The sequence below is a fragment of the Zymoseptoria tritici genome, chromosome 1 (genome assembly GCF_000219625.1).
Source record: "Zymoseptoria tritici IPO323 chromosome 1, whole genome shotgun sequence".
Taxonomy (NCBI): Eukaryota; Fungi; Ascomycota; class Dothideomycetes; order Mycosphaerellales; family Mycosphaerellaceae; genus Zymoseptoria; species Zymoseptoria tritici.
Window position 1 is genome coordinate 100,974 of NC_018218.1, and position 20,468 is coordinate 121,441.

The following is a 20,468-nucleotide window of genomic DNA, read 5'->3' on the forward strand; positions in this document are numbered from 1 at the left end:
CCCGTCCTAGAAGGCGTCCTCTATGCCGCCTATAGCGCTCTAGGTCTAAGAAGATAAGGTAAGAAGCGGATCGGAGGACAGATCGCTAGGAACTAGCTGCTCCTCGGAATACTCCTTTACGAGTACGCAGTCCCCTAGAGTACGACCTTCGGCAACCTTTCGATCTACAGCATCTAGTTGCTTGCGAAGACGCATTTCCTTTGCGTAAGTAGTAGCTAGCGCCTCCTTTGCTGCGTCTAGCTTAAGAAGAAGCCTGCTTTGCTTAGAAGCAAGGCGTTTCTACTCGCTTTCCGTAACCTTCGCGTTATAACCTTTTAAATTGTGCTGCTAGCACTCTATATACCGACCCGACGAGATGTATACCCGACAAACTCGGCCCTTCTCTTTGTACGAGCTATATACCTTTATCGTAGTATCTCCTTCCTCGAAAATCTAGATAGCCTTCTTATAACGACAGAGGGTATATACTAATAGGGATAGATAGACAGACAGATTGTAGTTAGGGAAAGGACAAGAAGTTATTCTAATAACGATAAAGCAGACGAGGAAGAACGTAGTACTAGATAAAGCTTCGGGACGAAGCTAGTCTAGAAGGGGGATAGTATTACGGGCATATACGAACAGTAGGAGAACTAGGGTGCCCTCGGCCTTATTAGACGAGAGACCCTTCTCCTTAGTAATCCCTCTAATCTCCCGCTTAGTAAGAGATTATAAGAGAGCAGCTTAATCTCTCTACTCTCCCTAATCCTAAGAGAGCGTAGAGAGTATAGAGAGCAACGCTTATAGCAATAGGTATATAGACCTTAACGATGTTCCTTCTAAACATCGTATACAACTTATTGTTTAATCTTACTAATTAGAATTCCCGCCTTTACTCGCATCTATTATAAGAACACTTGTTTCTTAAACTGACGAGCACTAACCCGTGCCTTATACCTCTTCGGAAGTGTGAGACATAACAGTAGGATCCTATCCTTAAGCGGTAGTACGATTCCTTAAGCTACGTCCTTAGTTCGCGAGCTAAGGATTACGCTAAGGAATTTCGTAATTATTACTTATAGGGGCGCGTATACCTAGTAGCTTAGACCCGAGGCTTAACGTAGAAATATCGAGCCTATCGCGCTAAGCGTCGTAAGCCGACTTATAGCTAGTAGCTCGCTCGTATCTAAACTTAGTATACTCTATACGGTCGCGCCGAGTTATAATATTAGGCTATATAAATAGTTTCCTTAAGGCGAACTTATCTAGTAGCTCTTAAGTAGCCGTAACGCGCGTAGATTAGTTCTTTTTACTTAAGACCGAGCCGAAAGCTTAAGTTAATATCCGTATATCTAAGTAGCTACGCTTAACCGTCGTAATAGCGTCTTAAATAGCTTTCTTAGGAGGGAACTTAGGGGCTAGCTTTCGAGGAGACCGGCGGAGCTATTTATCGACCTTATCGTCCTTACTCTTATCGTCCTTCTTACGCTTATCTTTATTACCCTTCGCTATAGCGACTATTACTTAAGGTGTTATATATTAGAAAGAGGTATAGTAATCGTAGACTATATAAAGGTCTAAGGAAGAAAGGAAGGAAAGGATTACGGAAGTTAATAAAGAAGAGAGGGTTTAAAAAGAAGAATTTAGTCGCTTTTATATCCTTAGAGGGGCGACCTACTAGTAAATTCGACTACGTACTAGTAGTTACTTGTTATGTCTCACACTTCCGAAGAGGTATAAGGCACGGGTTGGTGCTCGTCAGTTTAAGAAACAAGTGTTCTTATAATAGATGCGAGTAAAGGCGGGAATTCTAATTAGTAAGATTAAACAATAAGTTGTACACGATGTTTAGAAGGAATATCGTTAAGATCTATATACCTATTGCTGTAAGCGTTGCTCTCTATACTCTCCGCGCTCTCTCGGGATTAGGGAGAGTAGAGAGATTAAGCTACTCTCTTATAATCTCTTACTAAGTAGGAGATTAGAGGGATTACTAAGGAGAAGGGTCTCTCGTCTAATAAGGCCGAGGGCACCCTAGTTCTCCTACTATTTATATATACCCGTAACACTATCCCCCTTCTAGACTAGCTTCGTCCCGAAGCTTTATCTAGTACTACGTTCTTCCTTGTCTGCTTTGTTGTTATTAGAATAACTTCTTGTCCTTTCCCTAACTACAATCTGTCCGTCTATCTATCCCTATTAGTATATACCCTCTGTCGTTATAAGAAGGCCGTCTAGATTTTTAAGGAAGGAGATACTACGATAAAGGCATATAGCTCGTACAAAGAGAAGGGCCGAGTTTGTTAGGTATATATCTTATCGGGTCGGTGTATAGAGTACTAGTAGCATAATTTAAAAGGTTGTAACGCGAAGGTTATAGAAAGCGAGTAGAAACGCCTTACTTCTAAGCGAAGCAGGCTTCTTCTTAAGCTAGATATAGTAAAGGAGGCGCTAGCTACTACTTACGCGAAGGAAATACGTCTTCGCAAGCAACTAGATGCTATAGATTAAAAGGTTGCCGAAGGTCGTGCTCTAGGGGACTACGTGCTCGTAGAGGAGTGTTCCGAGGAGTAGCTAGTTCCTAGCAATCCGTCCTCCGATCCGCCTCTTGCCTTATCTCCTTAGACCTAGAGCGCTATAGGCGGTATAGAGGACGCCTTCTAGGACGGGCCTCTTCCTTCGTTCCTAAATATAAATAAAATTCCTACTAGAGGAAGTAGTAGTTTATAATAGTTCGTAATTCTTCCTATTCCGTTAAGGTAGTTAGTACAGCTAGTTAACGTGTTTAACTAGCGTCCTAGGTTTAATTCCTAGTCTTAGTATTCGATATACTTCTACCTATAGCGTAGTTAGAAGTATATTACTTTTTGTAGAATTCTTCGAGGAGTTGTTAATAGTTCGAGAGATTCTCTTTTAGCTCCTAGGTATTCTTAGAATCCGGGTATCCTTTCTATTTAACGAGGTATCGCTAACCTTTCCGTTATAGGATATTCTCGACTTCGAATTCGTCTTCTTCTTAGATAGCGAAATAAAATGTTTCCTATAAGGGTATATTTAGATCCGCTAGTTCGAGGAGTAATACGTAGAATACTAGGTAAACTTTAGCGTTAGGTAGTAGTTCTAGTCTATAATTGTTTAGTCCTCGTTTCTTAGTAATTAAAAATAGTCCGACTTTAACGTAGTCTAATTTCCTAGTCTTTCTTCTAGTTTTTAGATTTTTCGTTAGAAGGTAAGCCTTATCCCCCTCCTTAAGCTAAGGTGCTATTTTCCGCTTGCTGTTAATAGCCGGGGATATTCTGCGTTGCATCTTAGTAATGCCCTACTATAGGTGCATATGCAGTTTCTTTAGGTCTTCCGCTTTAACTAAGGCTCTGTCGGCCTATAGGTTGTCGCGTAGTATGTAGAAGAGGTTTGGGTTCTTTCTAAAATTAGTAAAGAACGGTAAGACCTTCGTTATCTCCGACTAGCGGTTGTTTAAAGCTAGTTATGCTATAGGTAGTAGCAATACCTAGTTGTTTTAAGTATAATTTACGTAGTATCTAAGGTACACTTCTAGTAATTAGTTTATTCTTTCTATTTGTCTATCCGTCTTAGGGTAGTATAATATAAATAGTTTGTGCTTAATTCCGATCGTAGCGACTAAGGTCTTCTAGTAGTTGCTCGTAAAGAGTTTGTCGCGGTCGGTAGTAAATAATAACAGTATTCTATAGTATCTAATTAGTTAGTTAAGGACGAGGTGTCCGAGTTGTACTACTATTATAGATTCGTTGTACGGAATAAAGTGTGCGTACTTCGTAAGACAATCGATAATAACTAGAATAGAGTCGTATCGTTATCTATTCGAGGGATCTATAGAGGGTAGGAGTTTAATAATAAAGTCTATCGTAACTTCGTCCTATAGCTCCTTCGCTAGTTCCTAGAACTAGATATGTCCGTATTTTGTATGTCGCTCTGCCTTGTTACGTTAGCAGGTGCTATATTGTTTAACGTACTAATGCACTTTCCGTCGCATCTGTAGGAAGGTAAAGTATTATTAGATTAGTTCCGTTGTACGCGCAATTCCTAGGTGTCCATTTGTTAGTTCGTCGTAGTGCCGTCGTATACACTCTGTCTACTAGTGCTCTAGCACTTATCGTTTTCCTTAAGCGATGGGAAATTCTTCCCTGTCGTCGCTCGTAATCCTTAGCATGTAGTTAAATTTAAGAACGTTAGTACTAAGGCTGCTATCTACGTTCTTCTTTAAAATGCTATGTTTAAGAGGATCCTTTCCTTCTATATAGTTACTTCTTCGGCTAAGCGCGTCTGCCCGTCTATTGTCTTTGCCTAGAGTATATCGGATCTCGAATTTGTATTGTCCAAGGAGCTTAGACTAACAAGTCTGTCGTCGGTTCAAAACCTTAGTAGTCGTAAAGGTAACGAGGTTCTTATAGTCCGTAAGGATAATTAGTCTAGGCGCTCCTTCGACATATACTCTCTAGTGCTATAATGCGGCTACGATAGCAAGTAACTCCTTGTTATAGATGTCGTAATTCTATTCCGCAGGTGACATCTTACGTAAGTAGTACGCAATTAGATAGCGCTTACTATTTCGCTCTTACGTTATATAGGCTCCGATAGCTATATCTAACGCGTCTATTTCGATTTAGAGTAGTAGGGAAGGGTTATACATTTAGAGTGTTAGTGCTTGTAAGCATATATCCTTTAACAGCTTAAATGCCTTTTTCTGTCCCGTATCCTATTTAAACGCTTCGTCCTTTCTTATAAGCTTAGTAAGTAGCATCGCGATTTTCGAGTAGTTAGTAATAAACTTTCGGTTGTAGTTTGCTAAGCCTAAGAAGGATTGTACGTCCTTAACGTTCTATAGTTAAGGCCATTCCCGGATCGATTCTGTCTTTGCAGGGTCGATGCTGATTCCTTATGTTCCTATAATAAAGCCTAGGAACTTAACTTCCTTCTTATAGAACTCGCACTTCTTTAGTGCAGTCTTAAAGTTAGTCCTAGATAGTCGGCGGAAGACTTCTTTAACATCCTTTACGTAATCGGCTAGCGACCCCTTTGTAAAGATAAGGATGTCGTCGATATATATAATAACGGAGATGTCGAGTAGGTCTTTTAGGGTCTCGTTAATTAAGGCCTAGTAGGTTGCCGGCGCATTAGTAAGTCCTATTAGCATAACGAGGTACTCGTAGAGTCCGTATCTCGTTCGTATTGCTGTTTTCTATTCTTCGCCTTTTCTTATCCGGATTCCGTAGAATGCATCCTTAAGATCGATTTTCGTAAACTAATCTGCGCTAACAAGTCGGTCTAGGGACTCGTCGATGTTAGGCAGGGGGTATCGATTCTTAATTGTAATGTCGTTAAGCTTGCGGAAGTCGGCTACTAGCTGCAAGTTGTCGGGGTTTCCTGCTTTTAGAACGAACAGAATTGGTAATGTAGCTAGGGACCTGGACTCGCGTATCTAGCCCTTGCTTAGCATCTTCTTTAACTATTCCCGGAGCGCTTTTAATTCTTTCTCGGATAGCGCGTAGATAGGTCCCTATAGAGGCTCCTTTCCTAGTTAAAGTTCGATTATATAGTCCTATAGTTCGTATATAGGTAAGGCTTTAAGCCCTTCCTCTTCCTAAAAGAGGCGCTTCTATTCGTTATACTCTTTAGGGATCTAAAGTAGGGTGTTACTTCCACTTTTGCTTGTAACCTTGTAACCCGGCTTGCCTATACCAGTGTCTGTCCGAGTTAGAACACCTCTCGTATTTCCTGTCGATTAGGACTACGTTATAGCGCCAAATTCCCTAATCTTATCTACTGTCGAACGCTGTCGGCGCGTAGGCCGAATGTTAATAACGCAATCGCATTCCGTAAATTTAAGTACTCCTGTTATCTAGTTTACTACTAGGTTATGCTTTCTTAACTAAGGTATGCCTAGAACGATATCGTAACTAGCTATGTCGACGATATCTAGGACAACTTCCTTGTAGTGCCGTTAGAGAGCTAGTAGTATCGGTATTGTCTCTCGATCTACATTAGGTAGGGGTAATCTATCGACTACGATTAATTTATACCCTTCCTTCTTACGTCGGGTTGCGATCCTCGTACGCGTAACGAACGACTAGGACGCAAAGTTTCTACTTACGCCTAAGTCGATTATAGCACTTGTCTTGTGCCTGTTAACAATAACTTATATGTAGAGGACTGCTATTAATACTTAGACATTTGTTGCGATATTAAACTCCCTTCGGTCGTCCGTTCTTAGAGAGTCGATCCTTTTCCCGACTAGTGTTAGTTCAGCTAGTCGTTAATGATCTTCTTATGTTTTCTAGCGGAGTCGTTTATTTCCTTTTCTTATTGTATTTTAATAACTGCTCGAGGTTGCTAGTAGATCTAAAACTATCGGTATAATTCTTTTATAGAGTAAACCGATTCTCGCATTCGTCTTGTAACTATATCGCCGCATAGCGTAATGTATCTGTGTAGAGTAAAGGTAGATCCGATTAGGGGACATTCTTATATAATCGTATAGAAGTCGTTTTAAGGTTCTAGTTATAGGCGGCTCCAAACTGCTCGTCGCATCTAGTTAAGTATGCGATCGAAGTTCTCGGCGTAGAGTAGTCTTTGCCCTTCTTCCTTAGGGAATATTTCTTTACTCTTCCTAGTTAATAAGAGTACTAGTTCGGCTAGGGGCTAAGGTGCATCTATGCTAAATTCTAGTAGCATGTTCTCGTTCTCGCCTAGTTCGTCTAATTCGTCGTCGCTAGAGCTAGAGCTCTTAGATTCCTCGATCTCCTCGGGAATCCTATTTATAGGAGGCACATTTTCCTTGTCCTCGTATAGCTCTATTTCTTCCTTGCTCGATTCTGCTACTTCTTAGTTTAGGCAGTCGATTTAGCAGAGGTGTTGCTCCTATACTAGTCCTTAGGCGGTGTCGTAGGTATAGGGGAATTCCTCCTAATACTTACACTATCTGGCGCGATACTTATCTTTCTAATGTTCGCTGTAGTCTCGGTCTTAGCAGTTGTCCTAATAAAGGGCACCGCACCCTAAGTCTGTACGTAGGACTATTCTAAAGGTTCGTCTTTCCTTTAGCTGCATTGTGTTAAACTGTCGTCGTAATACTATGTTCCTCTAGCAACAGTCCCTTGCTATATGTCCTTTGTTACTATAGGCGTAGTAAGTTAGTCCTTCCTACTTTCTTCCGTTATTCCGTCCTCCCTGCTTCTTCTAAGCAAAGCGTCGTCCTTTAGTTGTAACATCTAGTTCTATTAGTATTAGTCTATAGGGGTCGCTATAGCGAGGCTTCCCTTAGTTAGCGAACTAGTTTCGTCCGAAGCGAGCTTTGTCGTTATTATAGGTCTTAAAGGTCCCTCCTGGGTTTCCTCTAAACCTCTTGCCCTAGTAGAGTTTGTATAGCTAATTATCTAAATAGATAGATGCTTAAATTAGGCTATCGAGAGAGCTAGTATCTCTACTATAGCGCATAAGCTCTACCTTAACGGAGTCTTTTAACCCTTCTTTGAACGTGTCTATTAAGGACTTGTCGTTCTATCCCGTAATAATAGAGTATTCCTTAAACTTAGTAGCATACTCGGCGGCCGAAGTTTTCTGTCTTATTCCTCTAATAACTCGAATAGCGGTGTTCTGTTTGTTAGAGATTCCGAACAGCTTCTTAACTTCTTTCTTAAATACTATATAATTCTTAAACATTCCGATGTCGTCGACCTTACGCATGCTGTCGAGGTAGCTATAAAGGTAAGGCTTTATCTAGTGCTAGGTACGTCTACGGAGGAAGGTAGCAGCGAACAGAGTGTACTACTTACGCTCTAACTTCTCGTTAAACATAAGATATATATCTATCTAGTTAAGCTAGTCGTTAAGTTTGTCCCGGTCTCTATAGTAGAAGTCCGGCTTAGCAACTTTAAAGTTAATCTCGGCATCGTTGTCGTTGTCTTTGTTGTCGGAGGTAATTATTAGGTCGGGTTTGTTAGACGGTAGGGAGCGGATCCTTCCGGCTTTACTAGGCGCGGGTGTGCCCCAAACACTTAAGGAACTCATCCTTTAAGGGTATACAAAGTTGTTATGTCTCACACTTCCGAAGAGGTATAAGGCACAGGTTAGTGCTCGTTAGTTTAAGAAACAAGTGTTCTTATAATAGATGCGAGTAAAGGCGGGAATTCTAATTAGTAAGATTAAATAATAAGTTGTACACGATGTTTAGAAGGAACATCGTTAAGGTCTATATACCTATCGCTATAAGCGTTGCTCTTTATGCTCTCCGCGCTCTCTCGGGATTAGGGAGAGCAGAGAGATTAAGCTACTCTCTTATAATCTCTTACTAAGCGGGAGATTAGAGGGATCACTAAGGAGAAGGGTCTCTCGTCCAATAAGGCCGAGGGCACCCTGGTTCTCCTGCTGTTCGTGCATGCCCGTAACATTACTAGCTTAAGGCTTATAATAGTACGTAAATTAGATTATTTACCTACTAGAATTAGCTAGACGATTATACTTAAACCCTTACCTTCCGATTAATTACGGGCCTTCTAGATTACGCTCGTTTATTCGAGATTACGTACACCTACTTAAGAGTATTAATATATAACCTAAGCCTTTACTTAAGGTTGTTACGAACGCTTAAGGTTACGTATTTACTAAAGGGGAGGATGTTTAAAAATACTAAAAACCTCCCTTAGGTTTACTTAAACCCTTAAAGCCTTAGGCACCGTTTCACTTAAGGGCTCGTTATTATTACATAACTCGCTCGTTTTAGTTAGTCTATATAGCTTAAGGGCCTTCGCCCTTATAATTAGTATTATTCTTTTTCCGCTTTTTTGATTACAAGCTCTTGAACGTGCGAACATCGCTAATTATGCCCTCTCTCTCGTCTATGGAGATCCTCTAACAGTCTAAAAGATGGTCCAACCTCGCCTCTGATCCAGACTGACGCTTGTGGAAGGCCAGTGGCCATTGTCATCCCGAATGATGGTCCCAACTCCTCCTGATCTTTGTCGAAGTACAGCCCATTCTTGACTTGCTGCAGTCCTCTTAGGGCCTATAGCTGGACTTGTGAACAATCGAAAGCTCGAGAGTCCCCCCAATCCAGCAACAACAGACGATGGTTTATGTCCATCAAGTCGCCACGATATCGCTCTGTGTGAGCTCCATCATCGTATCTTCTCCGGGTGAAGATCCTTCGGACGATTCCTCTTCCCCCTGCCTGGCTTCCTCCCTCTCAGCCCTGTCAACCTCGGCCCGCCGCTGCTGCCGACCGTGTAAAGTAGCCCATGGCGAGCTGGGTTCCTCCACTTCGTATCGCCCTAGACCGGAGAGGCGATCGCCGAGGTGTCCGTCGAAGTCGCTGTTTCCAGCGTCTTCAAAACCAAGGTCAAAAGGGTACCCAATGGCTTCCGAACAGTCGTTCATGATCATAGCGAGCATTTGCCAGCAGTAGCCATGGCCTGTGCTTCCGATTGCTGTGGTCCACGGCTCGGTGTTGCCACCCTCAGGGTCGTAGGCTGATTCATGGCCGAGCTCATCAATGAGCGATATATCGATGAAGGCATGACACATCTCATGCACAAGGGTGCCGATTAAGATGTCCGCAGAGGTACGACCCAGTGCAAAGATGATGATCTTCCGCTTGGTCGGATGCGAACCTTCGCAGCATTTCCCTAACCGGTCGCCCTCAGCCGAGACATCCTGCCATTCGAACTCGATATCATTCGCAATTTGAGCGTCTAGCAGGAGAGCGTCGAGATCTGCGATCAAAGCCATCATGTCGGATGGGGAGAAGTCCCTTTCAAAGTTCGTTGAATAGCCCAGCCTGTAGATCCATGACTCCGTGAATCTCTCGTACCCGTCGATGCGGTCGGGGGTCCAACATTGCCGGTCGAGACCCCGGTTCTTCAGAATTTGGCGAATGCGCAGGATGAGACCGTACTCGATGTCGACGTAGTCTTGTAAGAGGCTGTTCATCCGATTGATGAAGTCAGGCGTCGTGTGGCCTGAGGTGATCAGCCTGGACTCGCACTGGAGCGACAATGTTGCCCGGTTCTCCATCCTCTCCTCGTTGATTGTTTGTTGGACGGACATTCTCGAACTTGACGGTATGGTCTGCCGGCTACTTGTGGAGTGCGCAGTGATGGTCGATGTGGTGTTGCAGGCTATGCGTTGGTAGAATGGCGTCGAATGAACGTGGAACCTCATCCACTCCACGATCAGTGGACGATTGCAAGCGTCTGTGGGTGGCGGAGGAATATTTCACGCGGAGGAATATTTCACGCGGAGGAATATTTCACCTCAAATGAATGTAGTCGCTTCGTATCAAGAAGCCGCAACTCGCTAACGAGTGACAGCTTTCAGGACCCTCGCCGGCGATTCTGGGAGCGCACGGCCGCACCGAGCGGCTTCATAGTGCCAAGGACTCTCGTCCCGCATCCAGTCAGACAAGGCTGGATCTATGCGGATACTCTCAGCCATACTCCAAGACCACTTTGTGGCTCGTCGCTCTTCAGATTGCGAGCTTCAGCCCGTGCACGGGTAACACCACCACAAGATACATTTGTTTCTTGCGTAAGAGATCACGTTCCGTCTCCTCAGCCCGCTCGCCGCTCTTTCTATGCTCCACGATCACGTTATGAACTAATACGCCACGCTAAGCTCCCACCGCGAACGCAGAGACGAGGTCTATCCTGCAACAGCCAAACTTTGACTTCGCATTATGTCTTGCAGGATGACTTTAGAACCTGCGAGTCCGTGTTTCGTAAACCCGCCATGGTACAGCCTTGAACACAGACGACGAAGCTCTCCATTCGCAGTCCCATCATGGAGATACCGACCAGCTCTTTTCACAAGGACTTCGAAGTTGAATGAGTACGCACCGCACACGGTACTGACTGGCTTACTTCATCCACCATTCCACTGTAAACAGCAGGGAACCTTCCAGAGGCGGGCGCTGTTTGACATGTTTTGCGCGGCCTGAACGCGGTGCTGGAAAAGGCAAAGACTGTTCCCCGAAGCCGGCTACTTGCGATAGCACTATGAGATACCCGTGAATCCAGCTATTGCTGCGGATTGTGAGCGGACACTATGTTCTTGCTTAAAGATTGAAAAGTGGGAGTGGAGCGTGAGAGTGAGAGAGTGAGGTCGATTTCTTCTTCCATCGTCGGAATTTGACGGCTCCTCCCGCCGGTCACGGGACTTCGTGATCCGTCCGCGTCAGGCGCGGGGACAAGAGTGCTTCCAGTTCCACATCACCACTTCACTCACATTTGCGGCGATACAACAACATTCTCCACGAATTGCGCCCAAGCTGTTGTCTCACAACATCGCACTCCGGAGATGCCACCTCCTCGCACCTTTCATCATGGCGGCGCAAAGCCCGGTCGTCATCCAGTCGTCCTCTCCCGAACTGCAGCGACTCCAGTCGATAACGCCACACAACAATGAGAAGCCCGCCGAACCGCTCACATCTTCATCGCCCGATCTGCCCGTCCCCTCCGCATTCTTCAAATTGCACGCTCCCGGACTCTCGACTGGTTCCAAGGCACGACAAATTCCTCAAGGCGTCAGCACGGGCTTTGCCTCCGCCGCCAGCTTGTTGCGGAACCAGGCATTCGAGCTTTCAGCTCATAGGACGGAGGAGGGGGTCGAAGATATCGAGCACAGGAAGAGCGTGAAGAACGGTCTTGCACGGGGGGAGGAGAGCGTCAAAGACAAGGTTGCCGGGATCGAGAAAGAACCTGTGAACAAGCGAGCGAGGAGCAGGAAAGCGCAAGAACAGACGGACGAACATGACACACAAGCACCACAGCCTAGAGTACAGGCTGTCGATGATCTGTCGAGACCTTCCAAGACTGCTACCGGCAAGCTGAAGAAGACTGCAAAGTCGAGCAAGAGCGCAAAGTCTGGAGCAGAAAGTCTGTCTCGCTCCCCTTTGAGCGAGTTCGCGCTGCCTGCTCAAACATCTGCGATTCGCAATGTGAGTCCGGCAGCAGCCAGCGTTTCTGTCCTTGCCGGACGTCAAGAGACTCCTGACCTCGCAGCTTCCCGCAGAACGAGCATCTCACTCTCCGAATTTGACTTCAACCCGAACAGCCCAAGCTCGAGACGAACCGTCTCGCCACTTGGCAAAAAGGCGAGCGTGGCCAAGACTGGAAAGCATGGTTCCTCGCACCTCAACTCCGGGCGGACATCTGCCAGCAACAAAGTGTCAAAGTCTGCTCCTCGCAAATCCAAGACTACCGAATCACGACCAAAGTCCGGATCTCGGACGGCGAGCATCTGTATTTCCGAGTACGCGTTGCAACCTGATAGCCCGCCGAAGTACGCTTCGCCGCCAGCGATGGAGACCTTGGATGACGTCCCAAAGCTTCGAGAGAATCAAGAGACCGACGTAGCACCACCCTTCATGGTGCGATCGGCCACATCTTACGCAAGCGACTCCAACATACTCGGTCGATCACCCTCCCAATTTGCCTCGAGGTATCAGTATGGCGAGACACACTCAGCGCTGTCGACCTCTGAGCCGCAGCAGCCAGTCATCAGTCTGCCGGTGACTACGGATGTTGCGACAGCGGCGTTCAAGGATAAGGCAATGGACACGGTATCTTTGAGTGAGCAGCCCTCCCTCGCCAAGGCTCCTCGGAAACGCATGCCAAAAGCCAGGCAGTCAAAGGGTTCTGGTCCCGCGAGGTCGAAGAAGCTTGCCAAGTCGGCCTCCATCATTCTCAATTCTGATGAGCCGGATCTGGACGCGGGCGACCACGCTGGCATTGCGCCGAATCCTGGTCCACCAGCGCCGGTCTTGCATGTGCTGACTGAACCAGCGGCGAAAGCCAGGAAGGCTGTCAAGAAGCCGAGGGTCGCTCGTGGCAATAAGGAGGTTGAGAACGCCACAGCCTCAGCCTCAGCTAATGCCATCGTGCCTCCGCTTCACGACATGCATGGCGGAGGCGTTCTAAAGGACATAGATGCACAGGGCGGATTCGACGCTCATCGCAACGCTTGGAGCCAATCTGCTTACTTCGTCGACAACGTCATCGCCAATTGCCAGGCTCTACCACTGGCGGCGACAGAGGAATCTCTTCAGTCGGTGTTTGAAGTCGAAAGCATGAGAAGGAACTCTACTCCACCTCCAGATCTCCCGCTGCCTCACTTTCGCCGACGAAGAAGCTGGACTCCAGCACGGAACACTGAATCGGCGACTGTCGACACGCCCCGTACGGTCGATTCGGGACGATTGGAAGAGTCTCCTCCCTCTGGACCGAGTCTTGCTGCGTTGGTCAGTGGTTTCGGTTACAGTGCGCAGGCCACCAGTACCACTGCCAACGCCCGCACTGGCACCGGTGAGCCTGCCGTGAAGAAACGGCGTATTGAGCTCGCGCATGAGACAGCCGGCGGTGTTGTGGTTCGCAAAGCCAAAGATGCAGCTCCCGCGAAGCGAGTCAAGGCAGTCAAGAAAAAGCCGCAAACAATTACCGATCTTGCCACCAAAGCATATCGCGCCGAACCCGAAATCGTGGCGGCGCAATCGACTGTGTCCGAATTCTTTGCTCCACAGAAGGAGTCGCTCACCTTGACCGAGGACGCGGCTGCGGGTGAGGCACTAACAGAGAAGCCAGCCAAAGTGAAAAAGACAAGAAAACGCAGGATCAAGGTTGGTGGAGATCCCGAGGCTTTGGCAGCGATGGCGGAAAGGGCAGCAAAGCTGCAGAAGCCCGCGAAGGTCAAGAAAGTGAAGTTCAACGATGCGAATGCGGTACCGCCTCTGCTCTCTCCACAACGAGCTCGGGCGATCGAGACGCAGCAAGGATTTCTGTTCGGCACCTCAAGTCAACTGGCGGTGGACGATTCGCCGACATTCATTCGGCAAATGCAAACGGCGCTCCGAGAGTCTGAGTTGATGAGCACCCTGCAGGCACGTTTCAGCCCTCGTCGAAAAAGCTGTGCCAAAGTTCCCAGCGCTCCTCATGGCACTTCCTTGTCAATTGGACAGGCCGCCCGGGACTTGTGGTGCACTGCCTCGAGAGACCACGGCGGAGATGTTCTTGCGCTTACAGAACGGCCCAAGGCTCCCGTTGTTATCGAGCAGAAAGCGCATAGCGAAGAAGACGCACATTCGCAATATGCCGCGGAGACATTGCCCGTTGTCGATGCTCTTCATGCCATCGAGGAGACCACTGATGTCATTCCAGACGCTCAGCTTGACGGACAGGAAGTTGTGGACCTCTGTGCCACATCGCCCGCGGGCGAGCGCGCTGTGCAAGACCCGGAACCGGCAGTGTTTGACCTTCCCAAGCCCGAAGACTGCGATGAAAGTGCTCATGCGCTCCCCTCTGAACCGCACAATTCGGACGACAGCTGGATGCTATTGTCAAGTGATGGCGCTGAGAAGGCGGAAGGGCATGCCTCCACCTTCCCTCTACCGATGATCCCAAACATCATGCGTGCAGCACCGGCCTTGGCCCGAGTAGCGACGTCACCAACGCGATTAAGAGCTGCCCTCCAGACCTTGGACGGGAACGCAAGTGTCCTTGCTCAAAAATCTTCCGCAAGATTCTTGCAACAGCGAGCTTTTGCGAGCGCAACCTCACCACCAGCGCAGAAGCGCCCTCGAGGGAGACCAAGAAAAGATGCATCATCTACCGAGAACATCCCTCCAGCCCAGAAAAAGAGAGGTCGCCCTCCGAAAAGCGCGACCACGTTCACACTGCCGGAAGTGAAGGAAGGCAGAATCACGTTACCAGCCTCGCAGCAATCCACTTCCTCCGACTTCGTGAACATTGACGAAATTTACGACTCTGATCCTCCAACCCCCTCCCCGCCTCGCCGTCGGGCTGCCTCCACTTCCCCTTCGGTCAGTCCATTGGAGCTGCGGCTTTCCGGATCGCCTTCACCACGCGCCAAAGGGCCAGCCGTCGTGACAACAATGCTGAAGTCCGGCGACCCGCAGTGGGCCTCCATCAGCGCCATCCTCTTCCCGCAGATCACGAAAGCTGTCCGCGATATACCTCCCAGCAACGACATGGTGAACCCGTCCTGGCACGAAAAGATCTTACTATTCGATCCGATTGTGTTGGAAGACTTTACAGGTTGGCTCAACGGGCAGGGCTTGCGGGTCGAGACAAGGAAGGTCATTCCAAAGGCGAAGAAGAAGGGTAAGAAGAAGAAGCAGGACGATGATACTCCGGAGGTGGCTGACGAGCTGGGGGAGTACGAGCTGTGCAGGGAAGAGATCAAGCCTTGGATGGCGCAGAAGTGGTGCGAGTCGAAGAGCATTTGCTGTTTGTGGAAGGAGGGGATGAGGGGAGGGGTGAAGGTACAGTATTGATGGGCATTAGGAACTGTAAAAGATCAGAAGGGTATGATGGAAGTCTTGATTCGGACAGCGGAAAAGGTATACAGGACTTTGTTAACGAGAATTACGAACACAAGTCGCCCGCGCGACACAGGCCCGCTCTCCACATTTATTTGCTTCTCTTTCTGTCCTTTGCTGGCTCTGCTTTTTGCGCAGCACTTTCCAGGTGGCTTGGATCATGCCTTAAAGCATCTTGTAGTCACGACATGCTAACGTCATTTGCCAGGGCTTCATGAGATACAAAGTGGCTACCGTGCCGTTAAACGCACAAATGTCGATCTGTCGTGGTTGATGCACCGAGACACCGCGTCTGGATCAAAGTGGCATGACATATGACAGAAAGCGTGAGGCTTGGACAGCTGTTCGACTCTGCATGCAATTCTGAACATGTTGTCTCTGAGACAAATTCGGACTTGGCACAGTCTCTGAGGCTGAGACAGACCTGCTCAATTGGTGGTTCATATAAACGAGGCGCGGTCTGGTACCATCCCCATCACCAACAAGACCTTCCGAATCCCTTACCTGCTTCAACCCACTCTCTCCCAACCGATTACTAATCCGCTTCAATCACCCGCCACAAACCAGGCCCTACCATGCCAACGCCCAGTATGTCGTCCATCTCCACAAGCATGTGAGCGATGTATCACACTACAGATCCAGCGATCCAAAAGCCCAGCAAAGTCAATCCGTCCATCGAAGACACACAAGCCGAGCCAGCGCTCTACCCTCGAGTAGCATTCGACTGGATATCGGATGCGGCGGAGAAGGGCCACCAGTACGCGGAGCAGCTGGAGGAGGAACATGTATATCGTGGTCCGTTGTGCGAGCGAGATGAAGAGAACGAGGAGTAGAATGTCGTTGTACGGGTATGACGGGCATCATGACCAGACGTTGGTGGCAGGATGGAGAACGTAAGGAGCTGGTCTTCTTGAAGCAAAGGATGTCGGCTGGTTTCTTGAACACCGAAGCATCAGTTGTAGACGGCGAAAATACTTCCGTAATGTTGTTTGTCCAAGAAAACCTGAAGACGGAACTACGGAACAGCGAAATGTACCATGTTCCTTGGGAAAGTTGGCGATCAGTCGTTCACTTGAATCTGCCACAACCACTCAATCTTCAACACCTTGCTAGCAAAAGATCTCGACCACGCATCACTCCTCCCGAATGCCACCCCCAGGCGACCTCCACTTCCACGGCGAAGGTCCCTGCAAGTCCATCACATTGGTAGGACTCCTTACATTCGGCATTTCATGAACAGGGCCCGGCGATGGATCCCGCAATTGCGGCGGAGGCGGCGTAGGATAGTATGCCTGCCCCTGTGGTGGCGGCGGAGAGAGAAAGGCCTGTGCCGGGGTCCAATTGCCCGCCAGTGGAGGCGATGCGGATGGAGCTTGGTGGTATGAAGGAACGGGGCTGGGATATGAGTTTGCGCTGTAGGGGTTGCCATCTTTGATTGCAGGAAAGCCGTGATGGGTTGGGTCGTGTGTCTGAGGCTGAGACATTGGATGATGGCTGTATCCGAGGCCACCGTCTGCTTGAGGCGACAATCCGCCATACAGATATATGTTGTACGAAGATCGATCATCAGGCCAAGTGACGCCACCGCAAAATCGGCGCCGCTTGGCTGGTGGTGTTCCAGAAGTTTGCTGAGTATATGATACCCCGGAACCAATGTCAAAGACGTTGATTTTGTCCACGGCAGCTCCATCGTAAGTCCCATTGACGTTCTGCTCGACGCCTCCAAGATAAATTAGCATACCGTGATCCGAGGCTGGTATGTAGAACAATGCGCCCTCGGCCCGAGGGATATCGTCGATGAACCGGATCTCATGCCAGATATTGCTCTCGTACTCGTAGACAATCATCTTTGACTTGGCTGTTGCTGCAGTAGAATACGCATTACCTCCGCTGTTATCCGTCCACCCGCCGTAATAATATCCGATTCCTTGATTTGGATCGGTGGTGCTGGCTCCGAAGGCGGGTATCGTGATGTCCGTAGATCTCGAGTCTGTAGGCATCTCTCTCCACGCATTGTTCAATATGTCATAGCCTCATAGGACCATATCGTGTTCTGCCGCGGACTTTGAGCCTGTTGATCGTTCCTGTCTGCGGTCATTTCGGTGTTCCAGCTAAGAAGCCGGCTTTGTACTTACTGTCCGCCGAACAAATAGAAGATCTTATTGACGTCGTCTGACCACAGTGCTCCTCCTGACACAACTGGGACCTCAGACGGCTTGGAGAGATCATATTGGATTGGCATCCCAGTGTTCTGATCGACGGAGCCGAGATCGCTATACAGTAGGTGGGAGTTGGTCGAGTTTTGGGTATCCTCCTCGATCTGAGAGCCGTAGGTAACAAAGCCACCGTATATGAAGAGCTTGTTGTCAACAACTGTCGTCTGGTGCGACCATCGACGACAGAAGTCTACCAAAGGATCTGCCTGAGCTCTCGTGACATTGGCCAAAGCCAGGCATAAGACAGATATCCCGTACCAGTTCATAATGCGCGCTTGTTGCAAGAATTCAATGGTTGGAGGAAGGCAATGATGAAACCACGGCATGCTACCCTGGCTTTAAGGCGGAACCCTCATCCCACCGATCAGGCTGTGAGGGAAGCCTGTGAAGGGTCGCTTGGTTTGTCGGCATCCAGCTTATCGGTGGCTGACATGTCGACGCTCGAGAGGAAGAGGCCACCAATGAAATGCCCGTGGCGTGCATGCATCAGCGTACTGTTATAATGGTAGAATTTGTTGGCAGGCGAGACTTCTCGAGTAGCGTAGCCGTCCCGGGTGGTGAACCCTCAGGTCGAAATCACTTCAATTCCAGTCCTCTTTCTCATCTGCTACAATCGACGTGCGACCACTCTGGCGGGATTGGTACGACCATTAGTGAGAACAAGCAGAGAATGACCTTAGGTCAAAGGTCCGGTTGCAAGAGAATCAATCAAGCGAGATCTGGATCCCTTTGCCCTGATCATACGGGCACAACTCCGATTGATTGACAAGTATACCGGTCTATCGAGGAGCTACCCTAGCATAAGTTGATGCATGTCAGCACGATGAGGGCAAGGCTGAGAGGGCTTTAGTGAACAACTCACAAGAGAACGCATTGAAGGGTGCATGCACGCAGCTCGCTTCCATGGTATTGGTCAAGAGAGGAAGATGGCGTGGTTCGAAAAGACGGGACGGTTTTTCGCCCATGCTTGCCTCGTTCAAGGCTTTCTAGCCTGCAGGCTGACTGCAGCTTCTCCGCTTCAATGGACCAGCCAGCTGGGAGGCTCGAAGATCGAAGATTTGGCGTGTCTCGAGCGGAAGAGACGTCTCGAAAGGTGCGCTCTTCTGCACTGGCCGAAAGTTTCTTCACTGTATGTGCTCTCTGTCCGTATGGCGAGTGCCGCGATGGGCATACTCGGAGGTAGGCGGAGCGTACCGGCGGTCCTGAAACTCACAGCGGCAATTTGCTCTCCGATACAGCCAGAGGCGACGGTGCCATCCCAAGCATTATCGATGACATGAGTGCGGTCGGAGCGGATGGGAGCCGATCGGCTAGCGGTCGCGCTAAGGTCGCCGCTCGCCGCTGAAGTGAATGTCAGAAGCTTCTGGAAGCCTGAGGCATACGAGCTCTGGCCTCAGGCTGCAACTTGTCCGAGCTCTCGACTTTGCGCTGCATCTCCAACATCAAGGCATCGCTTCTCATCCACCACACCACGCAACACCACCACCTTCGCACAACACACCGCCACCATGGCGAACTACCTGGCTTCCATCTTTGGCACAGAGCAGGACAAAGTCAACTGCTCATTCTACTATAAAATCGGCGCCTGCCGTCACGGCGACCGCTGCTCGCGCAAACACGTCAAACCCTCCTACTCGCAAACCATTCTCCTCCCGAACCTCTACCAAAACCCCGCCTACGACAACAAATCGCGCATGACACCCTCCCAACTCCAAAACCACTTCGACGCCTTCTACGACGACTTCTGGTGCGAAATGTGCAAATTCGGGGAACTGGAAGAGGTGGTAGTCTGCGACAACAACAACGACCATCTGATCGGGAATGTGTACGCGCGCTTCAAGTACGAGGACGCCGCGCAGAAGGCGTGTGACGAGCTGAACAGTCGGTGGTATGCGGCGCGGCCGATTTACTGCGAGTTGAGCCCTGTTACGGACTTCCGCGAAGCGTGCTGCAGACTCAATAGTGGTGAGGGCTGTGTACGAGGAGGGTTCTGCAATTTCATCCATCGCAAGGAGCCGTCGCCGGATCTGGAGAAGGAGTTGGAGTTGGCTACGAAGAAGCACTTGCGCATTCGGGGAAGAGATGAGAGGAGTGTCACGCGCAGCCCTTCGCCGGAGCCGACTCGGAGGAGGGAGTAGATGGATGAGGGATTGAAAGAATCAGCAAGATAGGCGGTGAAGTACCGCGAGGTATCGCCAGCAGGTGAAGCACAGGCAGGCGCGCAGACTGCTACGATCGAGCAGGAGACAAGGCGCACAGTCAGAACGCACGCGCATTCAGGACACATCTTGAAACACCTCGACAAACTGCAGTCAGAAGCGCACATGGTGCGCATCAGATCACATTCCGCTGATTACACAGCATGCGATGAGCGATTCACCAGCAGTAGCTGACAGGCGACGTTCAGGCAGAAGGGAAAGCTCGGCAGGGTGGATCTGTGTACTAGCATGGCGTTGGTCGGATGTCTTGCGATTGCATACTGTGAATCACAGGCAAAAGCGAGTATGAAACTTCGAAATCAGTCCAGGTCTCTTGTGATTCTCCCCTTGTATATCCTCGTGTTGGTTATCTCCGCTCATGCTGTCATGGTATCATATGCTGTTTACACAAAAGGACATTCGCACTTCTCCCTCCTCCCAACGGCTTTAACCTCACCCCAACGGCACGCAGCCTCGCCCACGCCTCGACCTCTCCCGTACCCGACCTCTCCAAGACTCCCCCTTCCCGCCTCCTCATGCCACAATCCCACCACCACCTCTACCCTCTCTCTTCCCACCCAAAACCTCACTGTTCAACAACCAAATAACAAGCACCACCACCCCCGCCACAAACGCAAAGAAGCACAGCCAGAACGTCCAGCATATACACGTCCTCCGGGGGCGTTTGGCTTTTTGTCGGGAGAGCCAGTC

The 20,468-nt window shown here is 48.8% G+C and overlaps 4 protein-coding genes across 4 annotated transcripts; 2 read left to right on the forward strand and 2 right to left on the reverse strand.

Moving 5' to 3' along the window:
- Positions 1 to 9,096: 9,096 nt before the first annotated feature.
- On the reverse strand, positions 9,097 to 10,059 carry MYCGRDRAFT_88584 (uncharacterized protein; the record flags this gene model as incomplete). Its single annotated transcript, XM_003857765.1, has 1 exon — positions 9,097 to 10,059. One exon carries the CDS (start codon positions 10,057 to 10,059, stop codon positions 9,097 to 9,099), a length of 963 nt encoding a protein of 320 aa, XP_003857813.1.
- Positions 10,060 to 11,332: 1,273 nt separating this feature from the next.
- MYCGRDRAFT_88585 (uncharacterized protein) lies at positions 11,333 to 16,176 on the forward strand (the record flags this gene model as incomplete). Its single annotated transcript, XM_003855783.1, has 2 exons — positions 11,333 to 15,251; positions 15,980 to 16,176. The coding sequence occupies 2 exons, from the start codon at positions 11,333 to 11,335 to the stop codon at positions 16,174 to 16,176; spliced, it is 4,116 nt and encodes a 1,371-aa protein (XP_003855831.1).
- A 300-nt stretch (positions 16,177 to 16,476) lies between these two features.
- Positions 16,477 to 17,825, reverse strand: MYCGRDRAFT_88586 (uncharacterized protein; the record flags this gene model as incomplete). The annotated part of the gene is made up of 3 exons (XM_003857764.1): positions 16,477 to 16,949; positions 17,085 to 17,347; positions 17,479 to 17,825. 3 exons carry the CDS (start codon positions 17,823 to 17,825, stop codon positions 16,477 to 16,479), a joined length of 1,083 nt encoding a protein of 360 aa, XP_003857812.1.
- A 1,233-nt stretch (positions 17,826 to 19,058) lies between these two features.
- MYCGRDRAFT_51803 (uncharacterized protein) lies at positions 19,059 to 19,854 on the forward strand (the record flags this gene model as incomplete). Its single annotated transcript, XM_003855784.1, has 1 exon — positions 19,059 to 19,854. The coding sequence occupies one exon, from the start codon at positions 19,068 to 19,070 to the stop codon at positions 19,695 to 19,697; it is 630 nt and encodes a 209-aa protein (XP_003855832.1).
- Positions 19,855 to 20,468: the final 614 nt, after the last annotated feature.